Source organism: Zingiber officinale, chromosome 8A (assembly GCF_018446385.1).
Source record: "Zingiber officinale cultivar Zhangliang chromosome 8A, Zo_v1.1, whole genome shotgun sequence".
In the NCBI taxonomy this organism is placed as follows: Eukaryota; Viridiplantae; Streptophyta; class Magnoliopsida; order Zingiberales; family Zingiberaceae; genus Zingiber; species Zingiber officinale.
Window position 1 is genome coordinate 133,073,753 of NC_056000.1, and position 14,171 is coordinate 133,087,923.

At 44.8% G+C, this 14,171-nt stretch overlaps 1 protein-coding gene across 1 annotated transcript; it reads left to right on the top strand.

The window, feature by feature from the left end:
* Positions 1-5,980: 5,980 nt before the first annotated feature.
* Positions 5,981-8,216, top strand: LOC122010297 (probable trehalose-phosphate phosphatase 6). Its single transcript, XM_042566776.1, has 9 exons — positions 5,981-6,432; positions 6,519-6,659; positions 6,733-6,804; positions 6,899-6,997; positions 7,089-7,142; positions 7,219-7,320; positions 7,398-7,545; positions 7,633-7,703; positions 7,793-8,216. Exons 1-9 carry the CDS (start codon positions 6,151-6,153, stop codon positions 7,940-7,942), a joined length of 1,119 nt encoding a protein of 372 aa, XP_042422710.1. The 5' UTR covers positions 5,981-6,150; the 3' UTR covers positions 7,943-8,216.
* Positions 8,217-14,171: the final 5,955 nt, after the last annotated feature.

Genomic DNA, 14,171 nt, shown 5'->3' on the forward strand with positions numbered 1-14,171 from the left:
ATCTCTGATTTCAGAGGCTGGATCGGTCACCGGACCGATCCAGGGAAGGCTGGATCGGTCTGGGGACCGATCCAGAGGGATCCTGATCGGTCTGGTGACCGATCAGGCGTGCTGGTTTTTCTGATTTTCAGCAAGTGTCTGAAATTTCAGTTTTTGGGAGTTGATTTTCAGATTTCTAAAGGTTTGAAACTCTCCAAGACATTGTTGGTGCAATAGTCAAGGGGGAGTTGACCTTTAGGGGGAGTCTTAACTAATTGTCAAGGGGGAGTTGACTTTTAGGGGGAGTTTTTACTCCTTAAGACTTTTGAGGATTAGTGATATGGGATTATCACTAAGTTGATTGTTGAGTTTAGTATCAAGGGGGAAATTAAGAGTTTCAATGAAAGGTATGGGACTTTCATTAGGAAGAAACTCTTGACCTTGATACCCTCCTTTTTCTTTTTGATGTGTGTCAAAAAGGGGAGAGTGTTCATTGGAGAATTATTGGAGAACCCAAGTTAGGTTATCGGGTTAACCTAAGCTAGGGGAAGAATGTCAAGGAATGTTCGAGGAAGAACATTGGAATTCTTTTTGATGTGTGTCAAAAAGGGGGAGAATTATTGGAGAACCCAAGTTAGGTTATCGGATTAACCTAAGGGGAGAATGTCCAGAGAATGTTCAAGGAAAGAACATTGGACATTGGAAGATGGTTGGAAAACCTAAGTTAGGTTATCAGGTTAACCTAACTTGATTATGGGTTTTGTCAAACATCCGAAGTGTTGGTGCAACCTTAGGTCAAGGTTGACCTGGTTGACCCGACTCGAGGTGACTTGACTCGAGTTGTATTTTGATGTTTGACTTGGGAAGATTGTTGGTGCAACCTTAGGTCAAGGTTGACCTAGTTGAGTTGCATGTTGATGTTTGACACTCGTGAGAGAGTTCTATTCTTGATATGGGACAAGAATAGATGTTTGGGAGATTATTGGTGCAACCGTAAGTCAAGGTTGACTTGGTTGACCTGATTCGCGAAAAGTCCAAGTATGGAGACTTGGCACTGGAAAAGTCCAAGCAGGGAGCTTGGCACGCGAAAAGTCCAAGTATGGAGACTTGGCACTGGAGAAGTCCAAGCAGGGAGCTTGGCACGGGAAAAGTCCAAGCAGGGAGCTTGGCACGAGGGAAAGTCCTAACTGGGATGTTAGGCAGTTGGAAAGTCCCGTGATTGAAGCGGTAGTGGGAAAGTCCTAAGCGGGATGTTAGGCGGTTGGAAAGTCTGGTGAGTGAAGCCGGTGGGAAAGTCCTAACTGGGATGTTAGGCGGTTGGAAAGTCCGTGAGTGAAGCCAGGCGGTGGGAAAGTCCTAAGCGGGATGTTAGGCGGTTGGAAAGTCCTAAGTGAAGCCAGGCGGTGAGAAAGTCCTAACCGGGATGTTAGGCGGTGTGGAAATCTGGTGAGTGAAGCCGGTGGAAAGTCCCGGTGAGTGAAGCGGGCAAGGGAAAATCCAGATAGATCAAGGGTGATCGGACATCCGTGTTGAGAAGTCAAGTGAGTGAAGCTTGGCATATGAAGTCGGAGAGGGCTCGGTGGCTCGTTCTCCGAACTAGGTTAGAGGGCACTCTAAACCTAGGAGTTGGATCGGTCCGCATCGATCCGGTGATCTCGATGTTTCTGATCGGTGGTGACCGATCAGATTCCACCGATGGCATCTTGTGGAGTTCTGATCGGTCCACGACCGATCGGCGACGATCAGTGAAGAAGAGCTCCGGTCGAGGACCGATCGGTGTATCCTGATCGGTCTCCACGGCCGATCAGGATTCTCCGTGAGAGATCAGGACGATGGGATCGATCAGGGATCCTCGATCGGTCCACGACCGATCGAACGATACCTCTCCGATCGGTCTGCGGACCGATCGAGCAGAGGCTGGCTAGTTTCTTCGCTGTCTTCTTCGCAGGTATAAAGGGGTCGAGGGCTGCTGCTGCATTACTTCTTCTTCCTCTTCTTTTCTGCTATAGAGCTGCTGTTCTGGTGCTTGAGTTTTGTTGAGCTCTTCTTCGCAAGCTTCGCGTGAGCTTCCGACTGGGTTCCTGCTGTTGTAGGCGTCGCTTGAAGTTGCTGCTTCATCCAGCCGACAAGAAGGCAAGCTAGGGCTATTACATTCTTGTATTGTACTTAGTTTCTTGCTGTATTCTTGTACTCCTGTTTATCTTGCTGTTGCAAGACATTGTGGCAAGGTTTCTCCACCCAGAAGGAGTTTGATTTAGCCGGTTTTCCGGGGACTCATCCACCGACGGATTGATTGGGTTCGTCCACCTTACGGACACGCCGAGGAGTAGGAGCATCATCTCCGAACCTCGTACATCGCTGTGTTAAGGTTTGATATTCTTCCTTTCGTTTCTATTTTATTTTTCCGCTGCGCTAACGAATCGTAGGAAGAAACGAGCGATTTGGGGCGGCTATTCACACCCCCCCTCTCTAGCCGAGGACCATCGACCCTAACAATTAGTATCAGAGCCCGGACTGCCAGAAGGTTTAACCACCGACTGTGCAAAAGAGCTATGGTCTGATTGAACCATGTGAGTACAATATTGACCTCAAATAAAGAAAGTGGGGGCTCCTATGTTAGGATCAAGAGGACCAGACACCAGGCAGGAAGTCCTAGTTGCGGCTAGGCAAGGAAGTCCTAGTAGGTCGGGTGGACCGAGGGGCAGGAAGTCCTAGTAGGTCGGGTAGACCGAGGGGCAGGAAGACCTGGTGGGTTGAGGATCGGACGTGGAAAGCCCGTGGTCCTTTGTTTGAGGGGGGGATTGTTGGGGTTGCAAGATTGCAAACATAGTCCCACATTGAAACAACATGGAAAAGATCATGGATTTATAAGAGAAAGATATCTCCATTGGCATGAGGCCTTTTGGGGAGAGCCCAAGAGCAAAGCCATGAGGGTCTAGGCCCAAAGTGGACAATATCATGCTATTGTGGAGATATCTAAATTCTTTTCGATCCTACAGGTATAAGGGCTATTATTCTGAGTCAGTCGATCTAGGTGTCCAGTTGGTTTCTTCAGTGAGAAGATGTTCAGATCCAATGAGAATTATTTTACGTACGACTTAAAGTTTTATGTCATTGTTTAGTTCTTGAAGCATTGGTGCCACTACATATTACAGAAGAAGTTCATCTTGCTTACTGATCATGAAGCCTTGAAGTACATCAATGGTTAACACAAGCTGAGCAAGCGACATGCCAAGTAAGTGACTTATTTGCAAAAGTTTGCCTTTACATTGAGACACCAAGCAAGGAGTCTGAATCGAGTCACAAATGCCCTGAGTCATAGCTCTTCATTACTTACCACCATGAGTACCAAAGTTGTAGGCTTTGAACTTTTCACAAATATGTACGCAACTGACTCATCATTTGGAAAGATATTCCAAGAGATACATGATGGTCTCTGTTAAAATTTTATTTTGCATAATGATTATCCATTTCATGTATTGCAGTTATATATCCCAGATTGTTCACTGAGGTATCAAATTATGAGTGAATTTTATAATGAGGAACACTTTGAATGTGATAAAACGTTGCCCCTTATTTTTGCTAATTTTTATTGACCCAAATTGACCAGTGATATGACTCACTTTATAGATCGATATTTTCTATGTCAGCGGTCTAAGGAGGTTCTCACAAATGTAAACTTGTACACTCCCTTACCTGTTCCTGAAGATCTTTGGTTCGACGTTAGCACGTATTTTGTATTGGGATTACCCAGTACCCAATGATCCTCAGATTCTATTTTTGTTGTAGTTGATAGATTTTCAAAAATGGTACATTTTGTACCTTGCATAAAGACTATATATGATGTTCGGATTGCCCATCTTTCCTTCAAGCAGATTGTGCATTTACATGACATTTTTCGATCCATGACTTCAAACCATAATACTAAGTTTATTAGCCATTTCTGGAAGAGCTTTAGTAGGTCTACCACTCCCAAACAGATGGTTAAACTTAGGTAGTGAATCGGAGTTTGGGCAATCTTCTGAGATGTCTAATAGCACTAAGCCAAAGTAATGGGACTTGGTGCTACCTCAAACAACGTTTATCTACAATAAATCAAGAAACAAGACCGCATATTTGAGTCCTTTTGAGGTTGTCTATGGGAGGAATCCATTCGAGGTCCTAGACTTGCCCCTTGTTTCACGTATATGATGATTTAGTCCTAAAATAGATAAGATGGAAGAGCATCTTTGGGACATTCTTGAGTAAGTGAAACTAGTAATTCTTAAGAGTAATACGAAGTACAAGACTTAGGTTGATAGTCATCATCGTCAAGTACTTTTTGAGGTCAGAGATTTTGTTTGAACTGTATTAACTCATGATCGTTTCCATTTTGACGAGTATTAAAAGTTGAAAGATCAAAAAAATGGACCGTGTGAGATACTATAGAAAATCAACTGCAATGCCTATAAGTTGCACTTTCTTAGATATTTCAAGACTTCTGATGTATTCATTGTCAAGCACTTTTACTTCTTATTCTGTGGATACTGGTGATATCACTATGAACTTGAGGACGAGCTCTTTTCAACCCAAGACGACTAATGCAGGGCCAATATAAAAGTTCTCAATCTTTAATAGATCATAACTTTTGACTCTGGATTCAAAATCAGGTTTTGTCTGTGCTCATGCGTGTAGAATTTAAAAATCTATATTTGTTATCGGAGAACTTGTAACCATCAAATTCCAAGCTCAAAAAACACCATTTAGAACCTTTTCAAAAGATCCAAATGTTTTTTTTTTCTATTTTTAATAATTTTTATTTTTATGGTAAGTGTCTTATTTAGCTATTCGAGAAATTATTCTCTATTTTTTTTTTTTGGGTAAAACTTATATAAAGACGGATTTCTTTTTATTTTCGTTGGTTTTTTTTTCTACCTTCTCCCTATTCTCTTTTTGCATCAGCATGTAAGATAATTGCCATCCTATCCTATGTCAAGTCTAAAGAGACTAGTATCGAACTCATTGTATAATTAATTAACTATATGCATATTATGCCAGAAGTTCATGTTAATTAAATCTATTAATAGTCAAAAGAAGAAGCTCTTTAACGTGCAAAGCTTGCATTCTTGTTTGCAGTGCATCTTCACTCTAATCAATATTTTTAATGTAGAGAATCACTTTCACCTTTCAATTATGTGTTCTCTTTCAAGTAAAGAAAGGTTCGGCAAGACTTTAGTTTTAGTATTATATATATAAAATTTCGATCCGTAATTGTCATGCACGACTGAGTGAGTCAAGGCGTCCGAAAATGAGTCAGACGTCTAGAAACAGGTCGGCGCATCCAGAAAGTGAGTCGCGGGGAGCCGGGCAGGTATTTTCTTAGAGTTTTCCGTTAGCTTTTTTGACCATGACCGTGACTATGCGGGTATTAAACGATGCAAGAGCAAGGAAATGCTGAATTAATTTCTCATTTGTTGGATTCTCTACACATGCACACTTCCACACGCTTCAAAAGGAGAATTTTCGTCCATGAAGACACACATGATCAGTTGTTGTAGACTACTGTTAGATCGAACTTTCCAGGAAATGCCATTTGCCACTTATACTTTTATTTTAAAAAAAAAATGATATAAAATTATTTTCTTAACACTAAACATTGACATTTAGTGTTAAATTTTTATAGTGGGCAATCCCAAAGTCATACATGCGTCCAAGGTCTAGCTAAACCCTAAATTCATGGTTTCCCCACTAGCCCACAGCTCCAGATCAAACAAAAGAAAAGAAGAAAAATCAATAATTAATTAATTAGAGCTAGGGATCAGCTGTCCCATCTCAAACAGGGCATCGGGAGCAAGTGCGCGAGTGCGTGTTCCGGATCCGACGTGGATCCCATGCGGATGGGCCCCGCCGGGTTCGCTTTATCACTGGTGATTTGGTGGGGGAGAGGTTGGGGGGGAAATGCACGCGTGTCACTTCTTCGTCTCGGTTACCATGCAACTGCTCGAGCCTTTATAAAATCCCCGCCAATGGCAGCACTCCTCGTTCCAAGTTCTCCTATTGCTCCCTGCGCGCTTCTGCCCACGGGGAGAGAAATCGGAGAAGATCGCCAGGCCTCTCATCGATTTCTGTTCCCGCTGCTTTCTTTTTCGGCGGTAGGCGCAGGGCAGAAACAGAGCTAGTTTGCGTGATATCATGGTGAAGCAGAGTGTCATCGTCCCCGAGGAGATCGCCATCCCCGCCGCGGTGGCGATGGCGGAACCGCCGGCCCACCTCCCTTCCTTCCCGCCGCCGCGATCCTCCAGTCTCGGCCTCCGCCGCGCCGGCTACAACAAGCTGTTCCTGAGCCAGCCCGACGTGGCCAGCGGGAGGCCCAGCACATTGGTCGACTCCATGCGGGCCTCCTCCCCCACCCACCCGAAGGAGGCCTCCGCCTTCCTCTCCTCCTTGCCCGACGCCGAGTATAAGGACTGGCTGGTAATTAATTAAAGCCCTGCTTCCCAAACTGTACTGTTTTCATTTTGTGACAATGGTGCTCATTTGGCGGGAATTGCGGGACGCAGACGCAGCACCCGTCGGCGCTGAGCAACTTCGACGACGTCGTCGCGGCGTCGAAGGGGAAGCAGATGGTGATGTTCCTCGACTACGACGGCACTCTGGCCCCTATCGTCGACGACCCCGACCGTGCCTTCATGTCGGAGCAGGTGAGTCCTCACAAAAGAAATACTTTCCATGAAAAAAAATCCAAATTGCGTGTTAAACACAACCTGAATTCAGATGAGGGAGGCCGTTCGAGACGTGGCGAGGCATTTCCCAACTGCCATCGTGAGTGGCAGATGCAGGAACAAGGTGAGAGCTTCCTTGTCTTCTTCTCTACACATGTCCAAGGTCGAAGTCAGTATGACTCTGTTTCTCATGAACTCACCCTGATATGCATGTTTAGGTGTTTAATTTTGTACGATTGAAGGAGTTGTACTATGCTGGGAGCCACGGCATGGACATAAAAGGTCCTAGCAAAAGCACCAAACATACAAAATCAAAGGTCTGTCTCTACCTCTGCACTCAAACACTACCATTTTTTATTGCCCTCGACAGTTTACTGATCCCTGCTCGTGCTCTGTGGATGTATGTAGGCCAACCCTGTTTTGTTTCAACCAGCCAGCGAGTTCCTTCCTATGATGGATGAGGTACAAGAACAATGTGTTTTTGTTTCAGCAAACAGTTAATTAAGCTGTGCTGATCATTTCATCTCCTTGCTTGTAGGTGTATAAAGCACTGGTAGAGAAGACAAAGTTCATCCAAGGATCCAGAGTTGAAAACAACACGTTCACTTTATCAGTTCATTACCGATGCGTCGAGGAGAAGGTCATAAGAAATTAAAACTCTTCATCATCTGGTTCATTTATGGTCGATAATCACATTTCTTACTGAATTATTTGCAGATATGGAACTCATTGTCTGAGCTAGTCCGTTCAGTGCTCAGTGACTACCCAGAGCTCCGGCTCACAGTAGGAAGAAAGGTGTTGGAGATTCGCCCGAGTATCGAATGGGACAAGGGGAAGGCTCTTGAATTCTTGTTAGAGTCAATAGGTAAGAGGAAGCAAGAATCTCATCTTCAATTCATCAACTTGATGCTCGATCACTTATACCGATCATCGGTATTCTCTTTGTTTGTAGGATTTGTGAATTACAACAATGTGTTTCCAGTGTACATAGGAGATGACCGCACTGATGAAGATGCTTTCAAGGTATCTTAACCTTTTGAATTTCTGTTAACCAAGTCATTAACTGAATTTCTGGTAACTGAATCATACTCACTGGGTTGCACTAATCTCAGGTATTGTGCGAAAGAGGACAGGGTGTAGGGATCCTTGTTTCTAAGTTTGCAAAGGAAACAAATGCATCCTACTCTCTTCAAGAACCATCTGAGGTTAACAAGTTTTTGCGTCGGCTCGTCGCATGGAAGAAGCTCCACTTGAAGGAATGATATCAGAGTTGTTAGCTGAGGAAAAAAGACTAGATGACAACACTAGTTTTGTGATCTTAACTATGAGGATGTTATCACCTCGGTTTAGTCTACTACTTCTATTAATCCTTTTTCCTGCCAAGAACTGTAACTACTAATATGTGCAAGATGAGTATGTACGTACCTAGAAATCTTGCAAAATGTCACTCCAGCCTATGTATTGTCTGATCTTCACCAGATCTCCCTTTTTAATGTAAATTATGCATGATGCAATGACAAAGATGATTCTTCCTGATGATTTATGATCACGAATCTTGTTGAATAACTACCCCACAAGCCACAGTGCTACAGTATGATGCATAGTTTTTTTCTATTGATGAAAGTTGTGAACTTAGTTTCTTGCTAAGGGATCCAAAGATACATCCCCGATTTAAAGTGTTGGTAGATACTCAGAAATGGTTTAGCCTGTGCTGCCAAAACGAGGTGCAAAACAATATTGGACCAACAATTGCAGTTTCCCATGGTACTTGGACTTTACATCAAAAGCTGTGATTTATGTGCCCATGCTCGTGAAGGAACAAGGACAAAAGGTTTGGGTAGATACTTCTGCTTCTCTCTTGGGAGGAACAACGAGACAACAATAATCGCCATTAATTTCTCAACTCCTGTCTCAGTTTGGACATATTTCGTTTGGCCAGGAAAAGGAAACAGTAGTGTTTGGTTGAGTTGAGGGAGGAGTTGGAATCCACTCATGGGGATCGATCATCAACCAATAATTAACACTAAGCTCTGTCTTTAGCTGCCAGCCAGCCAGCCATTTCAGGCGTGGAAAGGTGGCGGTGGCCTCTGGAACCGGACCATGATTGATGCAAAGGGAGGAGACATTAATTGGGGTGGGGGGCTCAAATAATTGGGGGGCAAAGCCCTCAATCAAACAGGTGCAATGCACCAGGGATTAATGCATGCAACACACGCACACGCAGCACTGCACCTTCAGTTGTTTTTATGGAATGCAGATGATGAGATCGATCGATGCCGCATGTCTTCGCAGTTAAGACATGTCGCCTGCTCCGGTGGTACTGCAACCAAACTTAAAAAAAAAAAAGAAGAAGAAGAAGGAGAAAGGCATCGGCCACATGGTGGCAGACAGGAGACAACCCAGAGCAGGCAGGCATGTCGAAGCTATACACATGCAGGCAGAGGTGGTCCATGGCGACGTGTGCTGCATGGGAAGGAGAAGGACTGCTGCGGGATTCAAAGCCATGGTTGGTGCCACAGCTCTCCTCAGTCCTCTCCCTCTATACAAGTACCGAGTGAGTGATCGATCAGTGGATTGAGACTTGGGAGCTATTCAGCACGGCAAAGATGGAGAAACAATACGCATCACAGAGATTGAGGTCAAACCTCAGACTGTACACGTGGCACGTCTATTACTTAACTTCTGGATTAGGTTCCGGCACCCATCTCTGTCATAGGCAAGAAACACAGCGCACTGTTATGGGCTTTTATTCGTGGGCCTCAGCAAGGCTTTACCTATATTGGTACTTCAGAAATAGAACCGTGACCTAAATTATTATTATTATTCTCAACGTCTGCATTTATAATTGGAATAAAATGTCTCATCCAGCATTTTCGTCAATTAGTCCCGGAGCCAACACAAAAGAGATAAATCACGGATGATTACTAGTCTTTAGCACAATGACTAGTATATAAGGGAGATATTTATCTTGTCAGACAAAAATCCAGCAGCATCTCCCCTGTACCGATCACAATCTGAATCAATACATACATCCACAAGAATACATCAGTCCACACGACTGGAATATACACAACTACACAGTTATATACTCAGCCTACTCGGCTGGGACAAAATATCACAGCCACGCAGTTATATATATTAAACAACCCACTCGGTTGTACTAAAAACACAACGAAAGAATAAAACGAAAGAAAACTCATACAACCCAAAACAACAAAGACTGTTAGCCGGTTAAACTTACACAACCACAATAAAACAAATACAATACAAAAAATAATGAAATAGTCACATGACTAAACACCAATACAATGTCAAACAATAAGAATATATGAAAGAAAACAAGAGCAAAGTAAAATTATTCTCTGATGTGACATGGGACCTGTAGACAGGATACTTCAAGTGACATTACATATCTATGTGCTAATCTGAAAATAACAAGAAAAATAAAGGATAGTGAGTATAACATACTAAGCGGGTATCGACAGATCGACATGCATAGTACAACCTTTAGAATAGTGACTAGTATATAAAGAAGATATAAATCTTGACTATACCGAAATTCAAACCTTAAATCTTATGATAATAACATCTCATAAGTTAGCTACTACACCATTCCAATATTATTAAATCTTAAATCTCATTCATTCCTGTAAACAAGATAAATCATAATTTAGTTGTTATCGTAGTTTTGATAGTTACAATTTCATAATATAATGTAAATATTATTAAATAAAATAAGTCTAATGATTTAAATTTAAAATCAACTTGTAAAAAAATTAAAAAGGACCAAATACTGAGGATGCATAAATTTACAAGGGAATTGATAGAGTGGAGTAGTCTTTGAGTTTGATAAAAAATAAATAAATAAATAAAAGACTGTGTCAACTTAATGATTAAAAAAAAGCTCCTTTTATTTTTTTAACTTTATAATAAACTCCTACCGACGACTCCTTGAACGTCCATGAAGTTGGTCGCCATCTTCCGACTGGCCAAACGCTCGCTTGCTCCCTCTTTTTAATTCCATTAAATTTCCAGTTTCATCCCACACGCAAATCGCCCCTCAAATTTTCCAAAATGATTTGACACATCAAATTTGTTTTTATAATATGAATACAATCTCTTTATTATAATAAATTTAATTACGTTCGTCCATATGTCTCTCACAGTGTTGAAGTCTTGAAGACAATGGTAAGAAAACTAGAAATGAATCGAATACCATCTATTATTATAAAAAAAAAAAAAATGATTACGCTCCTTTTCAGGCCGTCATAAGATTACGTTAATAAAGATAAATTATAAAATTATATTATAATTAACGGTCAAATTAATTAAAAAATAGGAGATATTTTTTTATCTAAAGGTATGCACATCGATATTAAAATGGGTGTTTAGTTAATGAGCTTGAGAACAGGAAATGTAAAAATAGTAAAATATAACGTTTGGGTTATGGGTTTAAGAACAATAATTTAATAATAATTTTTATATTTATGAGAATTAATTGAATTTATATAATTAGGTAGATTTTATTTTTATTTCTATTCCTACTTCTATTTTATTTTATTATCAAATTTGATTCCGTCCGGAAGCTGAGTCAGACGGACCGCCGGGTGAGGTGGATGAGATGTTGACTGAGTCGCGACGTCCCGGAGGGGGGGTGTGCTGAGATGGCTCCCGTGTTGACCAAGTCTTCAGAAGTCCTCTGGTCAACGCTACCTGCAGCCAGTGACCGGGTTGACCCGGCCCCCGGTACCCCGATGCTCGAGACGGATCCAACGAATATATGAGTACCAGATTAAGCCATAAAATAATAAAATGCAAAGAGAATAGGGACAGAAATCGTACCCTGGCCCAGGGGGGCGCCCTCGGATGGGACGTGGCTCGAGTTGTCGTGACCCGGAAGAGCAGATGACTCCGATCAGGCTGGAGAGCTGGATCTGACGACGAAGAGCTGAACGCGGCACGGGCCCGAAAGACGAGTTACAGACCGGGATAAGACACCAGCACGCAGGCCGAAACACTAAGTCGGCACGCAGGCCGGGACATGAGATCAGCAAGCAGGCCGGGACGCTGGGTCGGCACGTAGTCGGCACGTAGGCTGGGACGCTGGGTCGGCACGCAGGCCGGGACACGAAATAAGCACACAGATTGGGGCACGAGTTCGGCAGACAGGCCGGGACATGACACATAGACAAGATAAACGCGTAGGCAAGAATACAGTACACAAATCAGATCGGCGCAAAACCCCAAAACTCCACGAAACGACGTGAAGGTCGGAAACATCAACGGCTCACAAACTGAAGATGACCCCGACCAGCTGTGAGCGGCGTCAACCGCTGAAAGCAATGCTGGCCAGCAGTGACATGAGGAGGTAGAGGGCTCATGAACTGTCGGCGAGTGCGAGAAATAGAGAGGGAGGCGGCGCTGGACAGGGGGAGAATGGAGGCGGCATTCCCCTCCCCTGAGCGGCAGCGTGTAGGAGGGAGGAAGTGGAGTGGTCCGGAGGCAGTTCCGGCGAGAGGAGGAGAAGTGCGACGACCGGTCTGTTCGGCGGCGGAATCGTGAGGAGGAGAAGGAGTCTAGCTACGGTATCGCGAGGAGGACGAGGGAAGTCCGACAACGACGTAGGGAGGAGGAATGCGAGAGGAAGAGAGGTGAAGTCTGTGGTCGGCGTCGGCACCGGCGAGGAGCTGGAGATGGAGGAAGGAAGCCACCCTCCTTTTGCTGGCCGCTAGAAGCTTCTGCCGGCGAGAGGAGAGGAAGAGAGAAGGAGAGGTGGCGGCTGGCATCGGCGCCGGCGAAGGCATGAGAGGGAAGAAAACTCCCTTCCCCGTTCACTGTTGGCGGCGGAAAGGAAAAAAACCAGCCCCCCCTTCTCCATTCGCTATCCACCCCAACCTAAAAGGATGCTACAGTGATTTTCCTTAATTGCCCTCCTTCTTTCCCCTTATTTCTTCCCTACCCCTTATTCAATATCCACGTCAAAATTCATACTAAACAATTCTAATCATTTAACTAAACCCCACCTAATCTGAAAATAATAATAAATAAATTACACGAGTGATCCGGTGATGAGGGGCCACCCAGTGGAGGGTCATTATCACGGTGGAGGTCAAAGGTCAGAGTCAGGGCGGTTAATGCCCCTGTACCATTGGTCGGTCGGGCGAGTGGGCCGCCTGACCGAGATAGAGAAGGTCCGATCCAACATCATCATAGCTCGGCGATGTGGTGATGAGGGGCCCACCCAGTGGAGGGGCATTGCCACGGTGGAGATCAAAGGTCAAAGTCAGGGCGGTCAACGCTCCTGTACCATCGGCCCCGATAGAGAAGGTCCGATCCAACATCATCATAGCTCGATCACATACCGAGCTTCTGACGCTCAGAGAAGTGTGGCGGTGAGGCACACGCCAAGCGGCCAACCTCGCTCAGAGTTAATTACATAAAACCTCGGAACCAGCCTGGCGAGCGACGACCAAGCAGATTACAAGTGAAGCGGAGTTTGGGTAGTAGGTGGTTGGCCGAGCGGCCATCCCGCTTGACCCGCGAACGATAGCGTCCGGACGATTGATGGTTGGCCGAACGACTCACCCGCTCGGTCCAGTAACGGACAAAAGGAGGATCTGTGATATCCTTCTAGAAACCCGTGCCACTGATAGGCGGCATGGTTGGCGGCATAGATCATATGACGGAAACTTCCATTGTCACGTTAGAGATATGCTCGGGTTGTTAAGGTATGGTGTCAGGGACACTTTCCTGACATGTCTTTCAGGGGAAGCTTTGATAAGCGTGCACGACTCGAGAAGCGTGCATGTGAACCCCTGGGGCCCTATATAAAGGGTCCCAAGCTTCAACGAAGGTATGCTAATTTTTACTGTAGCCACACTATTACTCTGTTACTCCGCTTCCTTGCACATCACAGGAGATTGATTTGAGAGTCGGAGGGTCATCACCAGGGAACCTCTCTCTGGCTCGAGCACTGACACTGTTGTGGTTGCAGGTTGCTCTAGTGCGGAGTCCACGCACGGTCAATAGGAGCGCCACGTTCCCAGCACCCATCGCCTCGACTCTCGGACAGGATCAAATTTGGTGTCGTTTGTGGGAAGTTTTCCTGCATCCAAGCCGAGAAAATGGAAGACGCTGGACGACTTCACACCGTGACGCTCACCTAAGAGGAGTTCAACATGCTCGTACAGGCTCGAGCACAGAAGATAATCGAGCAGCAATAGCAAAAGGCGTTAGTCAATCAACTGCCGCAACAGGCAACATTGACATCAGGAGGTCGAGCGGCGCACAAGGACCGACCAGAATAGCTCTCCATCTGGGGACAAAACAGAGGGCCGACTGTCACCCATGGGGAGGCACCGCCCGGCCCGATCCATTCCACCGGCTCTGCTCCAAACGCCTTCAGAGATCGCGCAGGCGAATCAAGAGCGGGGGTCCTCTTCAAACGAAGCGCCCGTGCGGGATGCCCGGAAAGGCAAGGGTCTCGAGGCG